This window comes from Rhineura floridana, chromosome 21 (assembly GCF_030035675.1).
Source record: "Rhineura floridana isolate rRhiFlo1 chromosome 21, rRhiFlo1.hap2, whole genome shotgun sequence".
Lineage (NCBI taxonomy): Eukaryota > Metazoa > Chordata > Lepidosauria > Squamata > Rhineuridae > Rhineura > Rhineura floridana.
Window position 1 is genome coordinate 15,945,906 of NC_084500.1, and position 24,763 is coordinate 15,970,668.

The 24,763-nt window shown below is 45.3% G+C and overlaps 1 protein-coding gene, 1 long non-coding RNA gene and 1 pseudogene across 2 annotated transcripts in view; 1 reads left to right on the plus strand and 2 right to left on the minus strand.

Annotated features, from left to right (window-relative positions):
* The first annotated feature begins 355 nt into the window (after positions 1-355).
* Positions 356-5,016, plus strand: LOC133374353 (uncharacterized). Its single transcript, XR_009759869.1, has 3 exons — positions 356-495; positions 2,665-2,794; positions 3,004-5,016. It is a non-coding gene; the product is annotated as an uncharacterized LOC133374353 (long non-coding RNA).
* LOC133374511 (U6 spliceosomal RNA) lies at positions 4,507-4,607 on the minus strand (annotated as a pseudogene).
* An 8,366-nt stretch (positions 5,017-13,382) lies between the features above and the next one.
* Positions 13,383-24,763, minus strand: part of LOC133374207 (uncharacterized) — a 39,416-nt gene continuing 28,035 nt past the window's right edge. The window contains exons 9-11 of the mRNA XM_061604797.1: positions 19,196-19,348; positions 16,949-17,149; positions 13,383-14,842 (exon numbers count right to left, since the gene is read on the minus strand). Coding sequence (XP_061460781.1) covers positions 14,798-14,842; positions 16,949-17,149; positions 19,196-19,348 — 399 coding nt within the window. The 3' untranslated portion in view covers positions 13,383-14,797. The remainder of the gene's footprint in view (positions 14,843-16,948; positions 17,150-19,195; positions 19,349-24,763) is intronic.

Here is a 24,763-nt window from a genome sequence, read left to right on the forward strand (position 1 = left end):
ACTCCCAGGTAGGGATGGGGTTCGCTGCATGGTTCCAATCTGCCTGCATTCCAATAGTCCATCGCTTGCTCCTGCACTTGCGGATCCGATCTTCTGTGTGCGTTTTTGGATGATTTGATCCACTGGTGGGGTTTTTTTTGGTGGCCCAAATTTCGTAGTTATCAAGGTAGATACTTATGTAAATGATGACAGTATGTGATGTGGTTTTTTGGCGGCAGGAAAAACATTGCATAATTTTAGATAGCTTACGTGAATGATCACAGTGTTCCACGCGGATTAACTCAATGTAACTCAACATAAAATGGGGGGGGGGGTGAGTTCGAAAGAATAAAGTTTGCTGATTTGCAGCCATGGCCACAAAATCCGTGCTGATTACCGCCTCAGCCTACAGCAAGAAAGAAGTGCCAGTCCGAAAGGATAGCGAACTATCAAATTCAGCTGGAATCCGGTGCCGGGTCCAATTTAGCAGATTTTCTCCCACATCCCTACTGCCAGGTAAGTATGCATTCAACTGCACCCTAATTCTGGTTTTGCTGCCACCCTCAGCCTCCCTGCCGAACTCTGTAAGGCCAACACTGAGACTGTAGAGGAGGGTGTTGACAGCCAGCGCCAAGCCCTGGGTGGCTGGTTGTAAGAAGTCAGGCTGGGGGGCAGTGGATGAGGGCAGGCTGAGGTTGGTGGGGCAATGCCCCCTTTGACCTCATAGACCAGAATTTGCTGCTGCTACATTTCCCCCTGCTCTTCCCATCATTATTACAGGCAGCACCAACTTTTGATTATATATATTTGATTTTATTATTATGACAATGCAATACATACTATGTTATGTAGAAACTTAGAATCATAGAATAGTCGAGTTGGAAGGGGCCTATAAGGCCATCAAGTCCAACCCCCTGCTCAATGCAGGAATCCAAATCAAAGCATTCCCGACAGATGGCTGTCCCGCTGCCTCTTGAATGCCTCGTGTCGGAGAGCCCACTACCTCTCTAGGTAATTGTTCCATTGTCGTATGGCTCTAACAGGAAGTTTTTCCTGATGTCCAGTCGAAATCTGGCTTCCTGCAACCTGAGCTCATTATTCCGTGTCCTGCACTCTGGGATGATCCAGAAGAGATCCCGGCCCTCCTCTGTGTGACAACCTTTCATGTACTTGAAGAGTGCTATCATATCTCCCCTCAGTCTTCTCTTCTCCCGGCTAAACATGCCCAGTTCTTTCAGTCTCTCCTCATAGGGCTTTGTTTCCAGTCCCCTGATCATCCTTGTTGCCCTCCTCTGAACCTGTTCCAGTTTGTCTACATCCTTCTTGATGTGTGGAGACCATAACTGGACGCAGTACTCAAGATGAGGCCTAACCAGTGCTGAATAGAGGGGAACTAATACTTCATGTGCTTTGGAAACTATACTTCTGTTAATGCAGCTTAATATAGCATTTGCCTTTTTTGCAGCCACATTGCACTGTTGGCTCATTCACCTTGTGATCGACAATTCCAAGATCCTTCTCACATGTCGTATTGCTGAGCCAAATATCCCCCATTTTATAACTGTGCATTTAGTTTCTTTTTCCTAAGTGTAAACCTTTGCATTTATCCCTGTTGAATTTCATGCTGTTGTTTTCAGCCCAATGCTCCAGCCTATCAAGGTCCCTTTGAATTTTGCTTCTGTCTTTCATGGTATTAGCTGTGCCCCCTAATTTTCAATCATCTGCAAATTTGATAAGTATGCTCTGTACCTCCCCATCCAACAATAGAAATGTTGAAGAGCACTGGACCTAGGACCAAACCCTGTGGTACCCCACTCGTTACTTCCACCCAGTTTGAGAAGGAACCATTGATAAGCACTGTTTGAGTATGATTCTGGAGCCAACTGTGGATCCACCTGATAGCTGTTCCACAGTGTAATTAATTGTGGTGTATTGGACTAGGACCTGGGAGATGCAGGGTTAAAATCCTCACTTAGCCATAAAGCGTGCTAGGTGACCTTGGGCCAGTCATGTTTTCTCAGCCTGATCTGCCTCACAGGGTTGTCGTGAGGATAAAATGGAGAGGGGGGAGAACCATGTACATCACCTTGAGCTCCATGGTGGAAAAGGGATATAAATCTATCAATTATTAGGGGAGACTGAGCAAAGCTGCTGTTGTTTGTAGAATTAGTATTACCACTATTACTACCACTACATTTTCACTGCTCTTCCCATCAGTATTGTCATCAGCATTATAAACATTTTATTATTATTATTATTACGACTACCACTGCTACAACTGAATTTGTTGGCTTGTTAATAACAACACTGAACAATAAAAACGTTAAGAAGTATGCATTTTTCTATCTAATTCTATAATTTCTATGTCGCCTTTTGGGGTGCAGCCCACACAAGGCGGCTCATTTATGGCAACTGGCAATCTTATTATTTATTGATCTGATTTTTATCCCGTCCTTCCTCCCAAATGAGCCAGCAAACAACAATAGTGGAGGAGACTGATGACCTTCGCCAGGAAGTCCCTAGTGGTGTGGGCACCCTCAACAGGGCCCTCCCCTGCCCTGCATAGCACCCAAGATGGTTGGTACTGAGGGAGGTCATCTTTTAGGCACTTGGACCCCAAAATCGTTTAGGGCTGTGTGTGCTAATACTAATGCCATGAATTATGATCTATTCCCAACTGCTCAGGTTAGGTACATCACTCCAGAAAAGAGATGTATGTTTTCAGGGTTGAGGGCTGTGATGTTTCCTCACTGACATCGATAAGGAATGCAAAGCATCTGATTTGGTCATCCCTCTTGCCAGCCTGCTCCGATGGGTAAGCTTTATTTACTGTTGTTATTTGACAGGGGTGGCATTTTATTATTTCAAGCAGGACCTCAACAAAATGTGCGGACTGTTCCTGTGCGGGACTTTGGCTCATCCCCCCCCCCTCCCCCAGATCTTAGCATTAAAGATTTTCTCCCTCCTCCAGATTTTAGCATTAAAACTTAATAAGCAAGCTGTATCTTTTCTCTTGTTCCTCAGTGGCCCTGTTTTAACAGCAGTGCTGGTGGCACTCACCACCCAAGTTTGCTACTAGAAGAAGTGCTTAGCGACCATATTTTAAAAGAAATAGCATCCAATGGAGCTTGGAAAGGAAACATTTGCTCCAGCCATTATACTAAGGCGGGAAGCGTCACCCTCTAGGTTTCTTCATCTTTAACTGTTGCCTAAAAATAATTCCGTTGCAGTGGTGGGAACAGTAAAGTTGCACCTACCAAATTTCTCTCATCTACCCAACTCCTGAAGGCACAAGGGACAAAGAGCTGCTGCCAGCCAGGGCAGACCACGCTGATAAGCACGGACCACCGGCCTGACTCAGTTTAAGGCAGCTTCCAACGTGCCATCTGCTGAAGACCTTGAATGTTGCCATGTAGATGTTGAAAAGTCTGCAGCCAGTGCGTATAATACCACTGTTTGGGGCACCCTATAAATGCTGTTATTGATGAGAGAGTATGTCAATTCAACACCATGGACCCACTGTGAAAATCGGCAAGGACATTCAGGACTTCATCTGAAGAAGCCTGGATTCAGAGAGCTTCTTAGCAGGGGTGCTTCCTAAGCTCCTGAGGCAGCTGTCTCTCTGCCTAATGGTAGGGCCAGCCCTGACGTACATTTGTGTGTGTTCTAATTAGAAATGAATGTAGGATACAGCATTTTTGTTTTGTTTTTGAACCTGAGAGATGAATTCCTTAATTGCTTGCCTATATACGGGAGCTGGGGATGGAGCTTGGGGTATTGCTTGGGGAGGCGGGTGCTTGGAACACAAGCTCCTTTCCAAGAAACCTGGAGCAGATGGTTTTCTCCATGGTGACCAAAACGAGGACACACAGCTAGCAGGGGATATTCTGCCCTCCAAAACGAGCCGGCTGCATACAGGCACACTCACAAAAGGCCTCCCAAAGTTTCCAATGTGGCACTTTGGTCGTTAAGAGTAATTATCTCTCTGCACAGAGATAAAGGCTTGTTTGCAGTGTTATTAAGTCCCCGCGTCCCCGAGGAGAAATTCAACACTTTTGCAAAGAGCTCTCCAAAAGCAGCCAACTTCAGCGAGAAGAAAAGGCGGGGAAGGGGGGAAACAGGGAAAGCCTGTGTTTTCACAGCATAGTGCTTGGAAGAATGGTAGAGCTGAAACAACCCTGTGCGCCCAAAAAATCTGGATTGGCAAATCTTTGTTGCAAGAGTTCTTTGGTGGTGCAAACAATTTTGGTTGCATCTAGGCTGGCTATGACATTCTGATATAGAAGGTAAAAAAAAACATAGTGTCCCCACCCACGACAAATAATTAAACTGGAGTACAATTCATGGGCATGCTCCTATAATTCCTCACGTGTGCCCACATTTCTGAGCAACAGTTATACATGCCATGACTAAAGTTAGAAAAGACCTTGGGTATGCTTTCCTGAGGCACAAATCCATACTATTAAAAAGTGTGGGAGGGGGGGTATTTAACCTATAACTGTTGTGATTACTGTTAAGTATACTATTAAGTATACTATGAGATTTTGTTTTTTCTTTTTAATTTGCGCAGGGGCCATGCTAATCTTCTCTGTAATGTTCCAATGTTAGTATTTGTGCTGCCAAAGCACAATCATGCATTATATAAATTTTGTTAAATAAAACAAACAAATATTACTATGTTTCAGACCCACGCCAAACCTTTTTTTACTTTCTTACAGGCTTTTTAAATCTGATCCTTTTCAACTTGGCATGTTTCATGCCAGAGGTGGAGACCCTGTCGCCCTCTGGATGTAACTGAACTCCAACTCCCATCAGCCCCAGCCAGCACAGCCAATGGTCAGAGATGATGGGAGGTGGAGTCTAGCAACGTCTGGGAGTACCACAGGTGCTCCACCCCTGTTTTAAGCTGTAATGATATACTTTTGGAGGGGTTTTAGTTTTTCTTCATTTGAGATTGTTTTAACACTGTTCAGAATTCTTTGTATAAATTACCTGCTATATATCACCCTTCAAATGTTAGTTATTGACCAGCTAATAAACACAGTAAGTACAAAAAAAATTACAAGCCTAAATCCATCATATGCTCTTGCAGTGCATTGCTTTCTTGCCATTTGATCTTTAATATGGGGGTGGGGAATCTGTGTCCCTCCAGATGTTGTTGGACTCCAACTCCCATTTGCCCTAGCAAGTGTGGACAATGGTCAGGGACGATGAGAGTTGCAGTCCTGACAGCATCAGCAGGGCCACAGGTTAGCCACCCCTATTTAAATATATCCATGAGCAGGTCTTTTAACTCTGCATACAAACAAACAAATTAAAAAATGCAATGTTTTACAAATGGCATAGGCCATGTATAAAAGACATGATACAAAAGGAAAAAGAGATGAGGAGGGAAGAGGAAAAGAAGCAAATCTAGGTACCAAAACTTTCCAGTGGATACAAACAGGGAGGCCAACACATGCCATGTATGCCAGCCTAAGCTCCTTGGATGATGAACAGGCAACATTCAAAAGTGACACAAACATCAGAAGAGCCCTGCTGGATCAGGCCAATGACCCATCTAGCCCAGCATCCTGTTCTCACAGTGGCCAACCAGATGCCCCAAATGGGAAGCCCACAAGCAGAACCTGAGTGCAACAGCAACTTTCCCCACTTGTGATGCCCAGCAACTGCCATTTAGAGGCACGCTGCCTCCTACAAATTTTCTGTGCCATTACCACATCATGTAGCAAGAGACCCACAACATTAATTCCTGATTAGGCATAGGGCTTAGGGAATTCTGTGGCCGAACCTGTTGCAGAGCCATTATCTGCAATGCTCAGTCAACGCAATTCATGCATACTGTTATCAAATCCGTTCTCTGTCGATCCTTTTTGTGTACTAGCCAAAATGGCAACATCCACACACAACAGGGGAGGTATTAGTTGGCTTTTGGGGAAGTTGGGAACCCCAAGAACTGCAGAAGTACAAAAAAAATAGGAGTGAGGAGAAGGAGAAGGCAACCTACCCCCAAAACAGCCCAGTGGTGCCTCAGCATGCTCAGTAGGCTGGGCACGGAATGCCTGTAGGGGGAAATAAACCCGAAAAAAGGGGAAGGAGGAACCAAACAGCCCAATGAGAAGTGGGCATGCTCAGAATGCCACCCTGGTCTCCTGGGATGAAGGGAGGGATACAAATTATGACTAGTGATATGAAGGCCGGGGGGGACACAGAAAAAATGGGGGGAAACCTGGTTCCCCCTCCTTTTTTAAATTGGAAATAAAGAAAAAAGCTTTCTGCCCAGGCCTTCATATCTCGAATTAAGACTTTTGTGGTGGTGGGGGGGAAGGAGATGGGAGGGGAATGGACTATCTTACAAAAGGGCATGCCTGGCTGAAAACCTTGAACAGGAGTACGCCACAGTGCAACATTTTGTTGCTGACCACACCTGCCTCTTACGTTCCTTGGTAGTTCTTGTTTCCCCCCCTTCTCTCAGGCTGAGTACAAACCACACATTCAAAGCCATCATCATCTTGCCCAAATAACCCTCTTAAGGGTGCTGGGAAGTGTAAACTACAGTTCCCAGGATTCTTGGAGAGGAAATTATGCGCTTTCAATGTATGGCCGTAGCCACAGCTGAAAACTTGATCCAAGAGAGAAGGTGTAAGCAATTGCCAGCGTGTTGACTTATGAGGTGTTGCTCAAACACTGAAAAGCCCGAGCCCTTGAGCTGGTCGTTGCAGCAATTGGCTCCGCTTGAGAGACCATACATCAAGCAAACTGGCCAGAAGCCTCCAGTTGGCAGAAGTGGCTCTCAGAGGGAGGAGTGGACATGCAGGTTTCTTTGCTCTCTGCAGCTGTGAATGAATCCAGAGGAGTTAATATGAAGCTTTTTTTTTCTTAAGCAGTGTAAACATGCAGTGCAATCCAGTGCACTCAGAAGCAAGCCCTATTGACTCTCTCTAAAGCTCAAAATGGATTAGGTCCAGGATGGCTTAGGGACTACCTCCTCCATAGCTGTGCACCTTCAGAACTGGCAGAGGGGCCTTTCTCTATGCCTTATCTCTAGTGGATGTTCAGCTGATGGGGACAAGGGGGGGGGAAGGTCTTCTATGTGGCTGCCAGAGCCACTTCTGCTTTTAAGCAGAGTGATGCATTTGACACAGGCAGGACATTCAAACTGTGCCTGCAAATGGATGACTTCAAAGAGGCTCACTGTCAGCACGAATAAATTGATTGGCGGTGACAGCAAATCCCTTTAAAGTTGTTACCTGACATCATAATGATGGTAGATGACTGGCAGATGAGTGGCCCCAGCCAACTGTAAAAGAATATCCAGATAGCTCAGTCGGTAGAGCATCAGACTTTTAACATAAGGGTCCAGAGTTGGGTTCCCTGTTCAGGCAGCAAATGTTTGAGGAAGGGCTGCAGCTCAGTGGCAGAGCTTCTCCTTTGCATGCAAAAGGTCCCAAGTTCAATCCCCGGCATCTCCACAAAGGGCAAGGAGAGAGTCCTGCCTGAAACCCTGGAGAGCCGCTGCCAAGTCTGTGCAGACAATACTGAACAAGATGGACCAATGGTCAGACCTAATAAAAGGCATCTTCCTATATTCCTAATGGCCCACAGAATGTGGACCAGCTCTTGATCAAGCTCTCAGGCTGAAAAAAGGTTTCGCATCACCCATTCTACCGTAATCTGTGTAAAATGAGCAAAATATTTCTTGTAGAACAGAAGTGTGCGCGCTCTAGACACAGGTTACTGAAATTGTAGCAGATGTAAGAACATCACAAGAGTCCCGGATGCTGGATCAGGCCAAAGGCCAATCTAGTCCTGCATCCAGCAGACAACGAAATGCCTTTGGGAAGCCCACAAGGAGACTATGAGCGTGATAGCACTCACCTCACTTGTGGATCCCCAGAGGCACACTGCTATTCAAGAACTTAGTAAATGCACAAGATAATGGCAAGCAATGTAAACACATGAACTCCCAGGCAGATAAACTACCTCATTCAGAACTGATAAGGTCCTTTTACAGGGCCAGTTCCAATTTGCATAAGTGTACACAAGCTTTCTAGTCTTACATGTCCTCGAAATGGAAATGGACTGCCTTCAAGTCAATCCCGAGTTATGGTGACTACGAATAGGTTTTTCTTGGTAAGCGGTATTCAGAGGTGGTTTTACCATTGCCTCCCTCTGAGGCTGAGAGGCAGTGACTGGCCCAAGGTCACCCAGTGAGCTTCAGGGCTGCGTGGGGATTCGAACCCTGGTCTCCCAGGTCATAGTCCAACACTCTAACCACTACACCACACTGGCTCTCTCACATGTCCTCAGCAGGTTAAAAAAAAAGACACATATAACTCAACAGTTTGTATTTTAGTTTGTTACAGGCTGTTTTCCTCATCTGCCTGGTGAAGATTTCTGTTCAACTGAAAAGTCAAACACCTTTGGATCGATATAACAAACACAGACAGTCAGTACTGAATACACATCCATATCACAATGGAACTTTTAAAAAAATAACCCTGTCATATCCCAACAGCACAGATGCCTTTGCAGTCTTCAGCCATCCCCTCAGAAGGGGACAACAGTGTTCAGTGAGCAGTGTGAAACCCATGCCACCGCTTACACCAGGAATGGGGAACCTGTGGGACCCTCTAGATGTTGCTGGACCCCAATGCCCATTGGCCCCAGCTGGCCTGGCCAATGATCAGGGATGACAATTTTCAAAGAACCACAGGTTCCTCGTTTCTGGCTGACACAGTGGAAGGCCTGTTTGGAAGGGGCACATCCCATGCAAATTAATTAATTAATTAATTATTAAGTAGGAATAGCTGTTCAATCCTCAGCATTTCCAGGAAGGGCCAGGCAAGATTCCTGCCTGAAATCCTTGCGTGCTGCTACCATTCAATACGGAGCAGGCGGCCAGATCCAACTCCCATCATCCCTGGCCATTGGCCATGCTTCCTGGGGCTCATGGGAGTTGTAGTTCAGCAATCAAATGGAGAGCCAAAGGTTCCCTAGCCCTGCTGTAGACAATACAGAGGTCGACAGACCAGTGGTCTGGCTCAACACAAGGCAGCTTCTTCAGCTCCTGGTGCAGGGATGGGGTGGACCTGTGGCCTTCCAGGTGCTGTTGGAGATCTGTTCCGCACAAAATAGGAAGTAGCCCTTTAGTGTTGCAGCACAAACACTTTGGAATTCCCTCCCCTTAAATATTAGACAGGCGCCGTCTCTGTTGTCTTTCCAGCGCCTATTGAAGACCCTCTTTCAACAAGCCTTTTAAGTAAAGACTTTATCCCAGTCTGTGTCTGAATTGTTTTTTTAAGACTTTTAAAAAATATTTTTAAAGGATATTTTTAAAGATGTTTTGTTTTTCTAAAAAATATGTTTTATAGATGTTGTTAGTGTTTTGATATTTGTTTGCTGCCCTGGGCTCCTTCTGGGAGGAAGGGTGGGATATAAATTTAATAAATAAATAAAACTTCCATTAGTCCCCAGACACTGTAATCGATGGTCAGGGATGATGGGAGTTGGAGCAACAACATCTGGAGGGCCACAGGTTCTTTGCATCCCCATCCTAATGTGTTCTCCCAGGTAACAACAACAATAAAATTACTACCAAATTACCATATATCTTCCAGACAACCAAGCAACTTCCGCCCAGTTTCAAATCTGCCATTCCTGGGTAAATTGGTCGAACGGGTGGTGGCGATCCAATTACAGGCGTACTTAGATGAAGTGAACTACCTTGACCCATTTCAATCAGGATTCCAACCCAGACATGGGACAGAAACAGCCCTGGTAGCCCAGGTGGATGACATGAGAAGGGCACTAGATAGAGGGGAGCATACCCTCCTTGTTCTCCTGGACCTTTCGGCGGCCATCGACACTGTCGACCACGATATCTTGTTACATCGCCTTGAGACTCTGGGGATTGGAGGCACCGTTTTACGGTGGTTCCGCTACTTCCTCTCTGGGAGATACCAGAGAGTGGTACTGAGAGAGGAGGTCTTGGAGCCTTGGCCTCTTACATGTGGGGTACCACAGGGCTCTATCCTCTTCCGGAGGTTATTTAATGTCTACGTAAGGCCACTGGGAGATATCATCAGGAGATCTGGACTGCAATTCCATCAATACGCAGATGATACCCAGATTTTCCTCTCATTTAAGTCCCCCCCACTGGTGGCGATAGAAAGGCTATCAAATTGTCTGGAGGCTGTGAGGGACTGGGTGAGCAGGAGTAAACTTAGACTGAATCCCGATAAAACTGAGGTTCTGTTGGTGGGTGATAAAGAGCAGCTGGGGATTACGGATTTGGTGCTTAATGGGATACAACTGCCCCTAAGAGACCACGTCCGGATTTTGAGGGTCATTCTTGACTCCCAGCTATCCATGGAGGCACAGGTAGCAGCTGTTAGTCGGGTGGCGCTTTACCAACTTCACCTCATTCGTAGGATGCGCCCTTACCTCCCGAGCCACCTGCTCCCTAATGTGGTACATGCTCTGGTTCTGTCCCGGCTGGACTATTGTAATGCGTTATATGTGAGTCTTCCCTGGAGAACGGTCCGTAAGCTGCAGCTAGTGCAGAATGCGGGGGCTCGCTTGATTAAGGGCTGCCACCGCCGTGATCATATTGCCCCAGTACTTAAGGAACTGCACTGGCTACCGGTGGTTGCTAGGGCCAAATTTAAGATCCTGGCTTTAACTTTCAAGGTGCTCCACGAGGCTGGCCCACTTTACCTAAAGAGTCGCCTCCACTCGCACCAGGGGCGCCGGCTTACAAGATCGTCCTTGAATGGTTCGCTTCTTATTCTCCCAACAAAAGCAGCGAGATTGGGGAGGACATGGTCCAGAGCTTTTTCAGTAGCGGCTCCCTCACTTTGGAAATCTTTGCCAACTGACCTCCATCAGGCCCCTTCCTTGTTATGGTTTCATCGGGCCTTGAAAACCCGGCTCCTTAACCAGGCTTGGGAAAGGTGTTAGGGTGGCAGAGGGTAGTTCCGTGGGGGTTCATTCAGTTTTAAATTTTATATTGTTTGCTTTTTGAATTGTTTTTACATAGATTGTATTGTATTTTGTTGTACATCGCCCAGAGAAGCAGATTAACCTCTGCCAGATGGGCGTCTAACAAATCTAATAAATAAATAAAATATATCACCATGTTCTTTGCCTTCAGTCAGACATCAATGCTTATTTGTTTCCTGCAATACATGACAGAATATTATTTTTATTAAAAATATATATATTTGAGGTGCAGCAGATGGCCCTGTAGGAAGAGAATGCAGACTGGCAGACAATACATTTGTGATTCTGCAAGCCTGGAATGTCTCTGGCAAGTCAAATGTTCTAGTAGTGGGAAAGGACGGGGTGGGGGGAATTAAAGAATTGGCATCTCTGGTCTGTTATATGAAGACAAATATTCTTCCTGTCTTCCCCGATGTTGGTTCTAAAAGATAATGACAGGCTGGCTTGGGATAACTCTGACAAGCTGCTGCCAAAGGGATGAGCTTCAGACAAATGTGGGAAGCGCGGGCAGCTCAGTGGGAGAACAGATGGTTTGCATGCAGACGCTTTGCATCCTGGGTTCAGTCCTGGCATCTCCAGGCACACAGGAAGCTGCCTCATGCTTGGTCAGACCTTTGGTCCATCTAGCTCAATACTACCTACACTGACTGGCAGAGGCTCTCTAAGGCTACAGACGGGGTCTCTTTTCCCAGCCCTACCTGGAGATTCTGGGGATTGAACCTGATGCTCTGCCACTGAGCCACAGACACTCCCCTAAGGTGAACAGAGTAAGCTGCCCTATATCGAGTCAGACAGTTGGTCCATGTAGCTCAGTACTGTCTACACGGATTGGCAACAGCTCTCCACGGTTTCCCAGCCCTACCTGGAGATGCCAGGGACTGAACCTTGGGGACCGCCTGAGTGCAAAGCAGATTCTCTACCACTGAGCTGCCCGCGCTTCCCACATTTGTCTGAAGCTCATCCCTTTCAACACTTAAGGACATAGGAAGCTGACTTATACTGTCAGACTTTGGATCCATATCGCTCAGTGTTGTCTACACTGACTGGCAGCAGCTCTCCAGGGTTTCAGGCAGGGGCCTTTCCTAGCCCTACATGGGGATTGAACCCGGGACCTCCTGCATGTAAAGCAGAGGCTCTACCCACTGAGCTACATGGCCCTTTCCTAGATAGCGTTGTAACTGGGAAAGACCCCTCTTGGAAACCTGGAGAACTGCTGGGAGTCAACTCAGGCCAGCCTTTCCCAACCTGTTTTCCCTCCAGAGGTTGTTGGACTACAACTCCCATCAGGTTACCTTTTTCTTCTACCTTGAGAAGTATGCAGAGCGAAAGGGGAAAAGTTGGAAGGGTGATGGTCTTTCCCCCTTTCTCTTTCAGCTCTATGTGCTTTTCAAGGTTCAGATTAATTCTACTGGACCTTACATTTACCCAGACCCCTTGAAAAAGTCTCTGTGCAAATGCTTTTTCTCTCAGACAGGGGGCTGAACTGGAGGAGGGGGGAAAGAATTGACCACAGGCGGTGGTGCCCACGGCACTCACTAAACATCCAAATGTGCACACCCTAAAAAGGGTGGCAACATTGGATTGGTCATACTTACATAAACAATTTGCTTTACACTCTCTCTCTCTCTCTTTATCACTCCTTCTGGTGATTGCTTCAGAAGGAGCAGAAGCAGAACTGTGACAGCCCTTCTTGTCTGAATAACCTACTTTTTTCCTCTGTCCCTTGAAGATTTCCCAACGGATAAAACACGGTTTCAAAATTAAGTTCAATTGATTAAATGGGATAGCTTCTAACACTTTCCCCATTGAAACTGGAGCCCTCCCATTTATCATCAGGACTGTAACAAATGAACATTTTTAATGAAGCACGTTGATTTTAAACACGGAGAGTTAAGGAGGCAGAAAGGATTGCTTTTGTCGCTGAAGACCATTACTGCTTTAAGGCCACAATCCTATACATGCTTACCTGGGAGTAAGTACCATTGGACTCAACATGACTTATTTCTGAGCAGACATGCATAAGATTCTGTTGCATGCTGTGATTTTTAAAAACTGACACAATTTTTCTGTAAGTGAGCATGTGAGATATTTATTTACACCCACACAGAAGTCACACCCACATAGGGTTGCCAGGTCAGAAGCATCCCAAACCCTGAGATTTTGGGGGCGGGCCCGAGTGATGCCATGGGGCAGGTCCAAGTGATGTCATGGGGCAGGTCCAAGTGATGTCATTAAGCATGATACATTAAGCATCAACCACAGTTGCTTGGCGCATACAATTCATACAAAAACATTTATCTGACTGAAAAAAATTTTTGTATGCGGTCTTGACCAATATACACATTTTTGCAAGCAATTTCTCCTAATATAATACATTTCGGTATCTTATTTTCACCAGCATATTCATTTTTATGCACCCTTTTCCCCAGTGTAGGCCTTTTGTTAACACTGTATTTTGGAGGATGTCTATGTTTTGGTTCCCACATAGTTTCGCAAAGTGCAAATCTGATAGATTTGGATTTAAATGCAAACCATCAAATTTCTCCCCCAGCCCTAATTCCAGCCAAGCAAAAGCACTCACTCGGGGGCAATGAGGGGTGTGCTCTGGGAAGAGACACAAGGCGCCAGACAGAGGGAGTTGGAGGGCTGCAGTGGCCCCCGGCCAGAGGTTTCCCATTCCGGTTTAGTTACGTGTTTTAGATCCTGCCTTCTTCTGTAATGCAGTTGGGATTTCAAATGAGCACTGTGAGCCAAGGAGACTTTTCTTTTAACTTCTCAATGTATTCAGTTAATGCATATATATATTTAATTAACAAAGATAGAAAATTGAAAGTGTGACATTCATAATTTGGTTTCTGTTATATAATCTCAAATAAATATTTCGAATCTTGTGAAGAATGTGCTTGGTTACCCCAGTCTGTATTCAATAAACATGGCCTGACTCTGTATACGGTACTTAGTTTCTACCTTTCCTCTTTCACTCTTAAACAGCTTGTTAGCTTTGCCATAACTGCGTACTTGTACATTTTCTCATTCCATTCTCTTACGGTAGGTGTGGGGGAACCTTTGGGCCCTCCAGATGTTGTTGATCTACTACTTCCACCATCCCTGGCTAGAGCCGATGGGAATTGTAGTTCAACATCTGGAGGGCCAAAGGTTCTCCACTCCTGTCTTATGAAGTGGGGGATTTGAGCCTTTTCCCCAATATGAACCACAACATGATCTTGCTGCAAATTTCATATGGGATTATCAGTTCCCTTTGTTGTGCAGGCACTTTTTTTTATATACCGGTTAAGAAAAATAAAAAAGAATGGAGTCTAAACCTAATTGTATTTTTGTTATTCTCTCTACTCCATTCCTTCTTTGAGGATATTATATGACTGTTCTATAAACATGTGAAAACCAGTGTGGTGTAGTGGTTAAGGTGCTGGACTATGACCTGGGAGACCAGGATTCGAATCCCCACACAACAGGAAGCTCACTGGGTGACCTTGGGCCAGTCACTGCCTCTCAGCCTCAGAGGGAGACAATAGCAAACCCTCTCTGAATACCGCTTACCATGAGAACCCTATTCATAGGGTTGCCGTAAGTCAGGATCGACTTGAAGGCAGTCCATTTCCACTTTTAGATAGAATCAGGCCAAAAGCCCCTCTAGTCCAGCATTCTGTTCCTCATGGTGGCCAATCAGATGTGCATGGGGAAACCTACATGCAAGACATGAGCGCAACAGCACTCACCCCACTTATAATTCCCAGCAACTAGTATTCAGAGGCATGCCAACTCCAATAATGGAGGTATCGTATCGTCATCAGGACTAGTAGCCACCAATAGCCTTATCTTCTACGATGTGTCTAATCACCTTGTAAAGCCAGCAGACAGTGGGAAGTAAAGTAGATTGAGTTTTTTAAAAACAAAACAAGAAGATAAAAAAATGAAAAGCTAGACAGTAATTAAATGTTACTTTCCAGATTTTGTTCATAGAGTATTAGTTTACTGATAGATCAGGGATGGGCAACCCATGGCTGGGGCTGATTGGAGTCCAACAACATCTGGAGGGCCAGAGGTTCCCCGTTCCTGCTATAGATCTGGAAAGTTCTCTCTCCCTTCAAATATCCTTGAATTTGCAGTGTTAATATATAGTATTAGGCTGTAGTGAGAGAGTCTAAAAACGCTTCAGATTCCCAGCCTCCTCTTTCCTTCACGGACATTGTCAAAGCAGGTGAGTCACAATGGGCCATATCCGGCATTCAAGAGCGCAGTTTCCTGTAACGTAATGGACATTGCATTTCTTTTGTCCAGGGGCAGGGAACCGACGGGGCTCTCCAGATGTTGTTGGGATGTCCAACTCCCATCAGCCCCAGTCGGCATGGCTAATGGTCAAGGAGGATGGGAATTATAGTCGAGCAACATCTGGAGGGCACAACACATTGGCTACCCCTGGTTTCACCAGATGAAATTAATTAGAGAAGCAATCTCTAAGGACCCCCCCCAAAAAAGCCTTAGTCCAGGGGATCAAAACAGGATGCACTGAAACAATGCACCTAGGACCAAGTGGGGAAGCTTTTTCAGCCCAAGGGCCACACTACATCGTATGGATCCTTCTGGGGGCCGCATGCCAATGGTGGGTGAGGCCAAAGTGGCCTAAGTGACAGGTGCAACTCTTATATTTGTGAAATGGGCTACATTCCAGCCACACAAAACTCTCTCTCACGCACACATCTCTATCTCTCCATCCTTAAGAAAAAGGCATCATCACAGTTCAAGGACACATTCCTGCCAGGCAAAAGCCCTCAAGGAGGACACAGAGAAGGGCCAGGGAGGGGTGTGGCCTGGGGAGGGGGCATCCCTAGGGTCATAGAGAGAGCCCTGGAAGGGCAGTCTTGACCTCCAGGTCTAGGTCCCCCCCCGCCGACATATAGTATACCTACACTACTAACTTTTATCCATTTTATACCAGTTTCACTGCCATAGATCCATCCATGACACTGGAATGTAGCTTCTGCACTAGAACTGGTATAACAATTTCCCCCTCTCCTCACGGATCCCTGGGAACTACTAAACACCTGCAAATCCCAGGGAATGGGGGGAAAAGTCCCCTCAAAAGGTGGGACATGCTTGAGAGCGAAGCTATGATAAAATAGCACTGAGTGACTTCAGAACAGGCCTGCCTGGGCTTAAGGCAACGAATGACTGATGGCCAAATGACACTGGAGGTTAAATGCATCTTTGCATGAAGCATACAGGTTTTACTAACATGCAAATTGCATTAGCTTGTCGGGGTGGGGTGGGGGAGTGGAAGGATGTTGATCATTAATAGGATCACAGCAGGCATGCTGGTGGTGGGGATAGAAGCTTTTTCCCCTAATGCAGTCCTGTAGAAAATCCCTCTTCTGGAGCTGATATATGGGGCAGAGACACATCCACTGTTTTGCTAGTTCCAGTGCAACTCTCTTTTCTGAGAACGGGGGGCACAAGACGCTAGTCATATCCCACCCCTTTTTACTGTAAAACCTCATAGGATCAGCTTGAGTGCATTTTTTTTAAATTCGCTTCAAAGAGGTTTGGCAACTGAACAACAGATCAACCCATTCCCCTTCCAGGTGTGGTCAGTGGAAACACTTTGCTGTAGGCAACTAGTGTGTTCCCAGAATTGCTTTGGAGGAAAATCTCCTATTGGCAATAAATGCCTCCCAATAGCAAATTACAGGTCCAGGGTCAGGACTTCCCATACGACCGCAACAGAGAGGAAAGGGTTAAATCCCTCTCCCTGCCAACTGTGATCCTCATAATGATCAGCCCTATTTGCATTAAACACCCCCCCAACATTATATGCCCATTTAATTTCATGCGTAGTGTGTCCCACCCTCAAGATTTCCACAGCAGCTGAAATGTCTCCATATACTACATATCAAATGTTGAAAGCTTTGCAGTGCATTATATACTTTTCCCCAGTTTCTGCACTTACCACAACATTGTAAAAGACGTTCCCCATTGCTTGCTTGTAAAAATGTTCTTGCTGCAGATATTCAAGGCTGGTGCGACCCAGTTTTCTTGATTTTTTATCCAGAGTTTTCAGAACAAGCTGTGACATATCCTTGCCCCTCTTGCTGGCTTGAGTTGCCAAAAATTTCCCTGTTGCGTCGATGGCTAGGAGGTCATTTAGAACCTACATTAAAGTGATTTTTAAAAGATAAACTTCAGGAAGTTAATATGATCATAGTTCTGTGAATATACAGTACACCCTAACCTGGGTATTTAAATAAATTCCTAAACTGTTGCCAAGGCGCATGAGTGGGTTGTGAGAAATTAAATTCAAAAGGTCCTGTAAGTCCAAATCACCAACCCACATGGGAGGCTGCCTTCTACCTCTCTGTATGATTCACTGATCTTCAATGCTCCAGCCTTAGAGCTTATTTGAATCAGCCTCACCTGGGGGCAGTCCATGTGTATGTGCGTCTTTGGATCATTCAGTCACTCCCAAATGATAGAAAAGAATCACCTTGCCTCAAAGGAAGCTGCCTGTTGTGCCCGAGTCACTGTTCTAAGCTTGCCTCTTTCAAATCAGCCTGCACCAAGGCTGCATAATTGTGCCATCTCTCTATGCCAGGTGTGTTCGCATAATTTAAGACTCAGTAACCTGTCCTCAGAGGAGGCTGACTATTGTATTTCAGCATAAGTCACTGCCTCTGGCTTTCCGCCTTCCATTTGGCCTCCACTTCATTTACAGACAGCATGATCAGGGGTTGTAAGAAGACAGCAACTTCCACTCTGAACTGTATTTGTCAGAATCAGTGCTGTTTCCATCCTACTGCAGTTCTGTTTCCTCCAAATACTACATCTCGCGCCTGCTATTTAACTTAAGTTACATAACTTACATAACTGTTTACGTAACTTACATTCATTTCAATGTAAAGGAAACGTCATAATTATGTTAAAAAAGGGAATTAATTGTATAACATCTGCAGACTTAAAAACAATACTGATGTAAATTATTATCACCACCACCACCACCACCATTCCTGATCACAGACAACTTGCAAACTACAGCAACTTCTGCTTCCTCTTCCAACTGGATCACTTAGATATGGAGATTGAATATGGAAAGGAGACGGAATTACCACATCTCAGAGGAGGCACATCTAAACCTCTGCTTTATGAAACAGTCTTCCACAGTTTTGTTTATTTAGAGCATTTGCTCCTGGCTTTTCATCCAGTTGTTTTTTCAGCGCAACTACATACAATTGCAGTTAATTTGTTTGTAGTCTCAGTGCCTCATATTTTATGATTGACTTAGGCTATGGTCTGAAGGTGCATGAGGCCATCACCTTGCTGAAGCTAAGGAGGTCTGGGTCTGTTCAGTGCCTGGATGGGAGACCACATGGGAACCACTTAAATGCCGCCTTCTATGATGAAAGAAAGGCGGGGTATAAATGGAAGAAATGAATAAAGGAGTTTTTACAGACCTCCAGTTTAACCGATGAATGCTTAACTGTTGTCGCATGCAATTTTGTCATAATAATTTATATTCTTTAATATAAAGGGGGGTGGGCAGAGACAAAACAATAACCCTCACAGCCCCCGCCCCCAGCCTCTGTGTACCGGCAATAAGTTAAGTGTCGAAGTCTGAGGGTTGCTTGGCTGTTAGTGAAGTCAAACAACCCTTGTAGTTGCTTGATTTAAGCATCCTTTTTAAGACACCCAAAAGTACCATCTACAAAAAGAAATCGAACTCTTATATACTAAGTAGCCTAGATTTTCTCTAATCCAAAAGCCAGTTTCCTGCACCCTTGAGCCCAATAAGGATTTGTCTTTTTTTTTAATTTACTACACGCTGTTTCTAGCCATCTTCTGTAGTTCTTATGTAATTAAGCTTAGCCTGTATCAGGATCAGCCTCTCAGAGTGAGGGCTGGGGTAGAGTGTTAGGCTAGGACCAAGGAGACTGAAATTCAGATCCTGGTGCTCAGTCCATGGAACGATCACTGCCTCTCAGCTTAACCTACCTCAGAGGGTTATTGTGAGGATAAAGGGTCAGATGGATTTGTTAGCCACCCTGAGAGCAACTTGTGCTGATTGATGGGACAAGAACATTGCTTAAAGCCAATGGAAAAAAATAATCAACTACAAATAAGGAATGGACGGATAGCTTGTGAGGAGCTACACAGAGCAAAAATGACTGGAGGGATGCATCATTACATGAAACATTCAACTTACGGGCAATTCCTGCCGGTCGTCATCAAAGTAATGACCATCCCACACCTCAACAGCCACACTGCCGTACGTGGCTAGGAGCTTGAGCCTCTTTTTCCGCAAACCTTCAGCCATAACATCTTTCACAGGATGGGAGGTTATGCTCTGTAGAAATTCCTTACAAGCACACAGTATTAAAAAATATTATACCTTCCAGAAGGATATCCAAAACACTCATGGTTTTTTTTCTTTGTTTTTTTAAAGAAGGAATCTGTCAGGTTTATCTGGATTGTTATGTCCCACAGTACATTGCCTTGATAACAAGGCGCATCCCTGGGCCACTTTTCCACTGAGAAATGGGCACATCATAGCCATAACTTCTCCTTGGGGTTTTATTGTTGCTGCTTAACCTCTCCTCTCCTCCAGCCTCGCAACTCCATGAACAAGTCATGTCCTTTCTCCCTAACTTCTGCAAGGCTGGAATTCTGCAAGGTGGAAGGAGGCTGGAAGCACATGAGTCACCTACAGCAAACTGCTTCTATTGGCCACACCAGGAGGGGCAACGGGTTGATCTGCCAATCAGTTGCAAAATCCGTTTGAAGTTGAATTTAGGAAAAAACCACTCTCGAGCTGCTCCCACCAGGTTTTACAGTAAAAAGGGATGGGGCTTGACTAGTGTCTTGTGCCTCCATTTTCAGAAAAGAGAGGTGTAGATGCACTGGAACTGGCAGAGCAATGAGTGTGTCTCTACCGTAAGTTGTCTCTACCCTCAGATTGGAAATTAATGGGAGAGTGGAGCAGCCCACTTCAGTCTGCAAGCAGGGCATGCTATTTTTGAACCTATTAAAAAAAATCTTTACTATTTGTATCAAGGAGAAAGGGTTGTAGCTCAACCAAATCCCTCTCTTGCGCTAGCTTTATTTATTCATTTATTTAAAACCTTTGTATGGCACCGAGTTATTTGCATTTCTAAGCGATGTACATAAAAACAAGGCATACATTAAATGAAACAATAAAACCAACCACTACCTTAAAATGCCTGCTGGAAAAAGTCTTTGTCATGAACCTGATGTTCAATAAATTCAACTGTCTAATCCCAGTTGGGGGGAGTTCCATGGGCTTGGGCCCCCTACACTGAAAGCACAGCTTCTAGTTGTTACAAGCCGTGCGTCTGAGCCATGGGGGGACCACCAACAGAGACTCCCCTTTTCTACTTCCATTGAGCTAGGAAAGCAGGAAGCTGTCTCATTCCAAATGAGGCCACTGATCCATCAAGGCCAGTATGGTCTATACCAGCCTTTCCAGTCTTGAGCTCCCACATGTTGTTAGACTATGACTCCCATCATCCCCGGCTTTTGTCCATGCTGGCTGGGGCTGCTGGGAGTTGTAGTCCAACAACACCTGGAGGGCCACAGATGTGGCTCATCCCTGGTGTGGACAAAACTGAGCTAAATGGTCCCACAATCTAGAACCACTGTCTTCCTAAAACAAGTGATGGCGTTGTAGACTAACAACATCTGGGGACCTGAGGTTGGAGAAGGTTGGTCTGCACTGACTGGTAGTGACTCCCCAGGAATTCAGAGAGGGATCTGTCCCACTCAAGCAGCTGTGCTTAACTGAGGCCCACTGATGGGACAGAAAAGTGCTTAACCAGTTGGATCATTGCCTTAAGTATTTTTAAACATTGTGATGTAGTGGTTCAAGTAATTAGTTTTGGTGGTGGGAACCTTTGGTTTAAATGCACACTTTAAATTCATCTCCTCCTCCCTCCTCCCCTCCCTCCCTCCCTCCCTCTCAGACTAACCTCCCTCACAAGGTGGTTGTTAAGATTAAAAAGTCAGATAACATCATATCAGTTGCTCAGAGTCCATTGAAACTGAGGCAGCTTACAAATGTGACAACACTTGCAGCGCTGGCTGCATTCACAGCATAAGAAACGTAATACAACGCACATTTCTGAATTCATCAGATTTTATTGGACACCACACTAATCCATAGCAATAAAAAAAAAAGCTTGTTAGAGCAATATCTCATAAACATAGCAGTCCTTTGCAGATGTTTTGCTACTCAGTCCAGTGGAAAGAATGTTATTACATCTGGCCAGGAGATATGGGCTACCGTCTTGTACTAGAGACAACTCAATCCTATTAGGAAATGATGAGGAATATCTAATTCTGGATGTATCCGCCAGACTTGCTTTCATTTGTAACCTGCTCTGATACTGTATTTGCAAATGAAGAGCAGGTAAGAAACGTTTTTAAAACCAATGCAAATTTTTTTTTTAAAAAGAGCTACTTTACTGATACTGCAGTTTTTTTAAGCATGCACAAACACAAAACTATCATTCTGTTACTGTATCTCTTCATGACGAATGAATCAGGCATCAGCAGCAGCAGCAATATGCATGGCTTTTTGTGGGGGTGGGCTGAATGCGGCCCTCCAGGCCTCTGTACCTGGCCCTCAGGACTCTCCCCAGCCCACAATACTCCCTGGCCTTGCTTCACACCCAGAGTGTTTTTCTCTGGCTGGAATGTGCCCTTCAACTCTGATCATGCCTCTTGCTTGTCTAATTAGAGGCTGTTGTTGTTATGTGCCTTATGACTTATGGCCAGAGCTTGGAAAAGTTACTTTTTTTTTAACTACAACTCCCATCAGCCCAATCCAGTGGCCATGCTAGCTGGGGCTGATGGGAGTTGTAGTCCAAAAAAAGTAACTTTTCCAAGCTCTGCTTATGGCGACCCTATGAATCAGTGACCTCCAAGAGCATCTGTCATAAACCTCCCTGTTCAGATCTTGTAAGTCCAGGTCTGTAGCTTCCTTTATGGAATCAATCCATCTCTTGTTTGGCCTTCCTCTTTTTCTACTCCCTTCTGTTTTTCTCACCATTACTGTCTTTTCCAGTGAATCATGTCTTCTCATGATGTGTCCAAAGTATGACAACCTCAGTTTCATCATTTTAGCTTCTAGTGACAGTTCTGGTTTAATTTGTTCTAACACCCAATTATTTGTCTTTTTCGCAGTCCGTGGTATGCGCAAAGCTCTCCTCCAACACCACATTTCAAATGAGCTGATTTTTCTCTTATTATCTTATCTTATCCTCTTATTAGAGGTTAAACAGGGTAATTTACATTTGTTGCTCTGCCCACTTTTGCCTCTGGCCCTGCCCACCACTGGCATGTGGCTCCTGAAACGTTGCATGGATGGGAATGTGGCCCTTGGGCTGAAAAAGCTTCCCCACCTCGTTTGACAGGGTTTTGAGAAACAGGCTGGTCTCTGCTCACAAGGAACATGCGGTCTAAAAACAGCCGGGAAGGCAGCAGAACAGGCTGGCAGCAGCACCTGGCATCTCTGGGCAGCAGCCAGGGCCCGAGTGCCCCTGCTGGACAACTGGCGCAGCTGTTTGGCCTGTTCACCCAACTACCTGGCCCTTTGATGCTGGCTGCACAGGGCTACTTCACTCTGTCCTCACACCCACAGAACTAAAGGCACACACAAGTGGCAGCTTTGGAGAAAAGGAGAAAGGGGCACTTTCCCCAAACAACAAAATCTGAAATGGAAAACATCTAGCACCAAAAAAGCGTATTTTAAAAAAGGACAGGAGCTCTACAGTCTAAGAATCCTGAAGCAAAGTACATAGGAACACAGCAATCTGCTTTCTAGGGATTCAGACTCTTGGTGCATCTAGTTTAGTATTGCCTGTAGTGCCTTGTCTGGCAGCAACTCTTGAGTTTTTCAGGCAGGGAATCTTTCCCATCTCTATGTGGAGACGCTGCCGGGGATTGAACCCGGGACCTTCTGAGTGAAAAGCAGATGCTCTGGCACTGAGCTATGGCCCGTGTAAGGAATCGGCGAAGACAAGTGTTCTAGTTCTACAGGCATGGAGAAAAAGCGACGTTTTGATATGTGAGATCTGTACCTTCGTTAGGGTTCATTGTCCTCTGTGATGTGCCGTGTCTGCCCTGCCAAGTTAGTCTGGATCTTGCCCTGTGACACAGCTGGGGACGGAGGAGGGGACAAGGCTGAGGGCCACTTTTCTGGGGCTCCTATTTTATCATTATTATTAATTAAATGTATATGGCTGCTCATCTATAAAGTTCTCTGGGCGGCTTACGGAAGTGAGAGGAATCCTCATTCATTATTATAAATACAAAATGCAATAATTAAAAAGAAGTTATAACAACACACACACACAATTCCCTGGTGGAGGCAGAATAAAACAGTGTGCAGCTTAGCTTAAAACTCCACTTAAAAACAGCAAGAGCAGAAGGTTTATTTAAAACCACATTAAAAAGAGAAAAAGCCAAGGGTTTGCTTCACACAACACAAGTTTAACATGTCTCCACTGGGCCCCAAGGAGAACAACAACCTGCCCTTCCCCAGTAGGACCCAGAGCGAGTCACAACTACATAAAATACAATACTAAAAACAGTTTAAAACAAATTCCAAGCGCAACCAGAGAAGGTCCTAAACAGATCTCTCTCAAGTGTCAAATGTCAGGGCGAAAGGAGATAAAGAAGGCATGGGGGGGGGGAGAGGCCCTCTATGGGGAGGCTACTCCATAACTGGATCAGCCGCTGTCTCCCACAACGGATGCTTCTACATTGCAGCTGACCACAAATACATTTCTTTACTTTCTCCCTAGTAAGAAAGGCTGCAATCCTAACCCCACTTACCCTGGGAGTAAGTCCCACTGAATTCAATGGGACTGAAGCTGCAATCCAATGCACACGTACCTTGGAGTAAGTCCCACTGAACCCAATGAAGCTTACTTCTGAGTAGACATGTACTGGATTGCAGCCTTAGTTCTGGGTAAGCATAGCTAGGAGTGCAGCCTCAGTGAGTAAATAACATTCAGTTGGAGGCAAGCAAAGCACTATTAAAGCAGCATAGGCAAAGGCTGCCTATTATTGACAACAGTCAGCAGGGTTGCCACTGACTGAGAGGATGTTACGGGTGCAATGTGCCCATTTCACAGACACAGAAACCCATCCCACACTGGCCCCTGCAAGGATCCCTGAAATAAATGTACAGGAGCTCCCTCCATATACAACCCCATCTTTCACAAAGACAGTCGCTTTGGTTGTGTAAAAGAATAATCTTCCTCTGATCTCTTGTCTGTAAATATAATAGTAATAATAAAAGGCTAACATGAACCCAGGGACATTTAAAAGCAGACAAATGAAACACTGCAGTGTTGCAGTCACAATAACCCCATTTGTGCCAGTGACTGCCAGGACGTCGTGCACAAAACAGAAAAAGAAAACAAAGAGGGGGGGGAAAAACCCCAAGCCAATCACAGATAGGAGCATTCCACAGCTTGACATATGGATCCCGCAAATGCCAACTGCAGGATTACATCATGGAGAAAAGGACAACAGAGAATGAAATTAGTTCTGTCAGCTCCACGAAAAACTGGTGCCAAGAGAAGCAGAGAGGATCTCTGTCTCTCTCTCTCTCTGTCTCTCTCTCTCTCTGTCTCTCTCTCTCTCTCTCTCTCTCTCTCTCTCTCTCTGTCTCTCTCTCTCTCTCTCTCTCTGTCTCTCTCTCTCTGTCTCTCTCTCTCTGTCTCTCTCTCTCTCTGTCTCTCTCTCT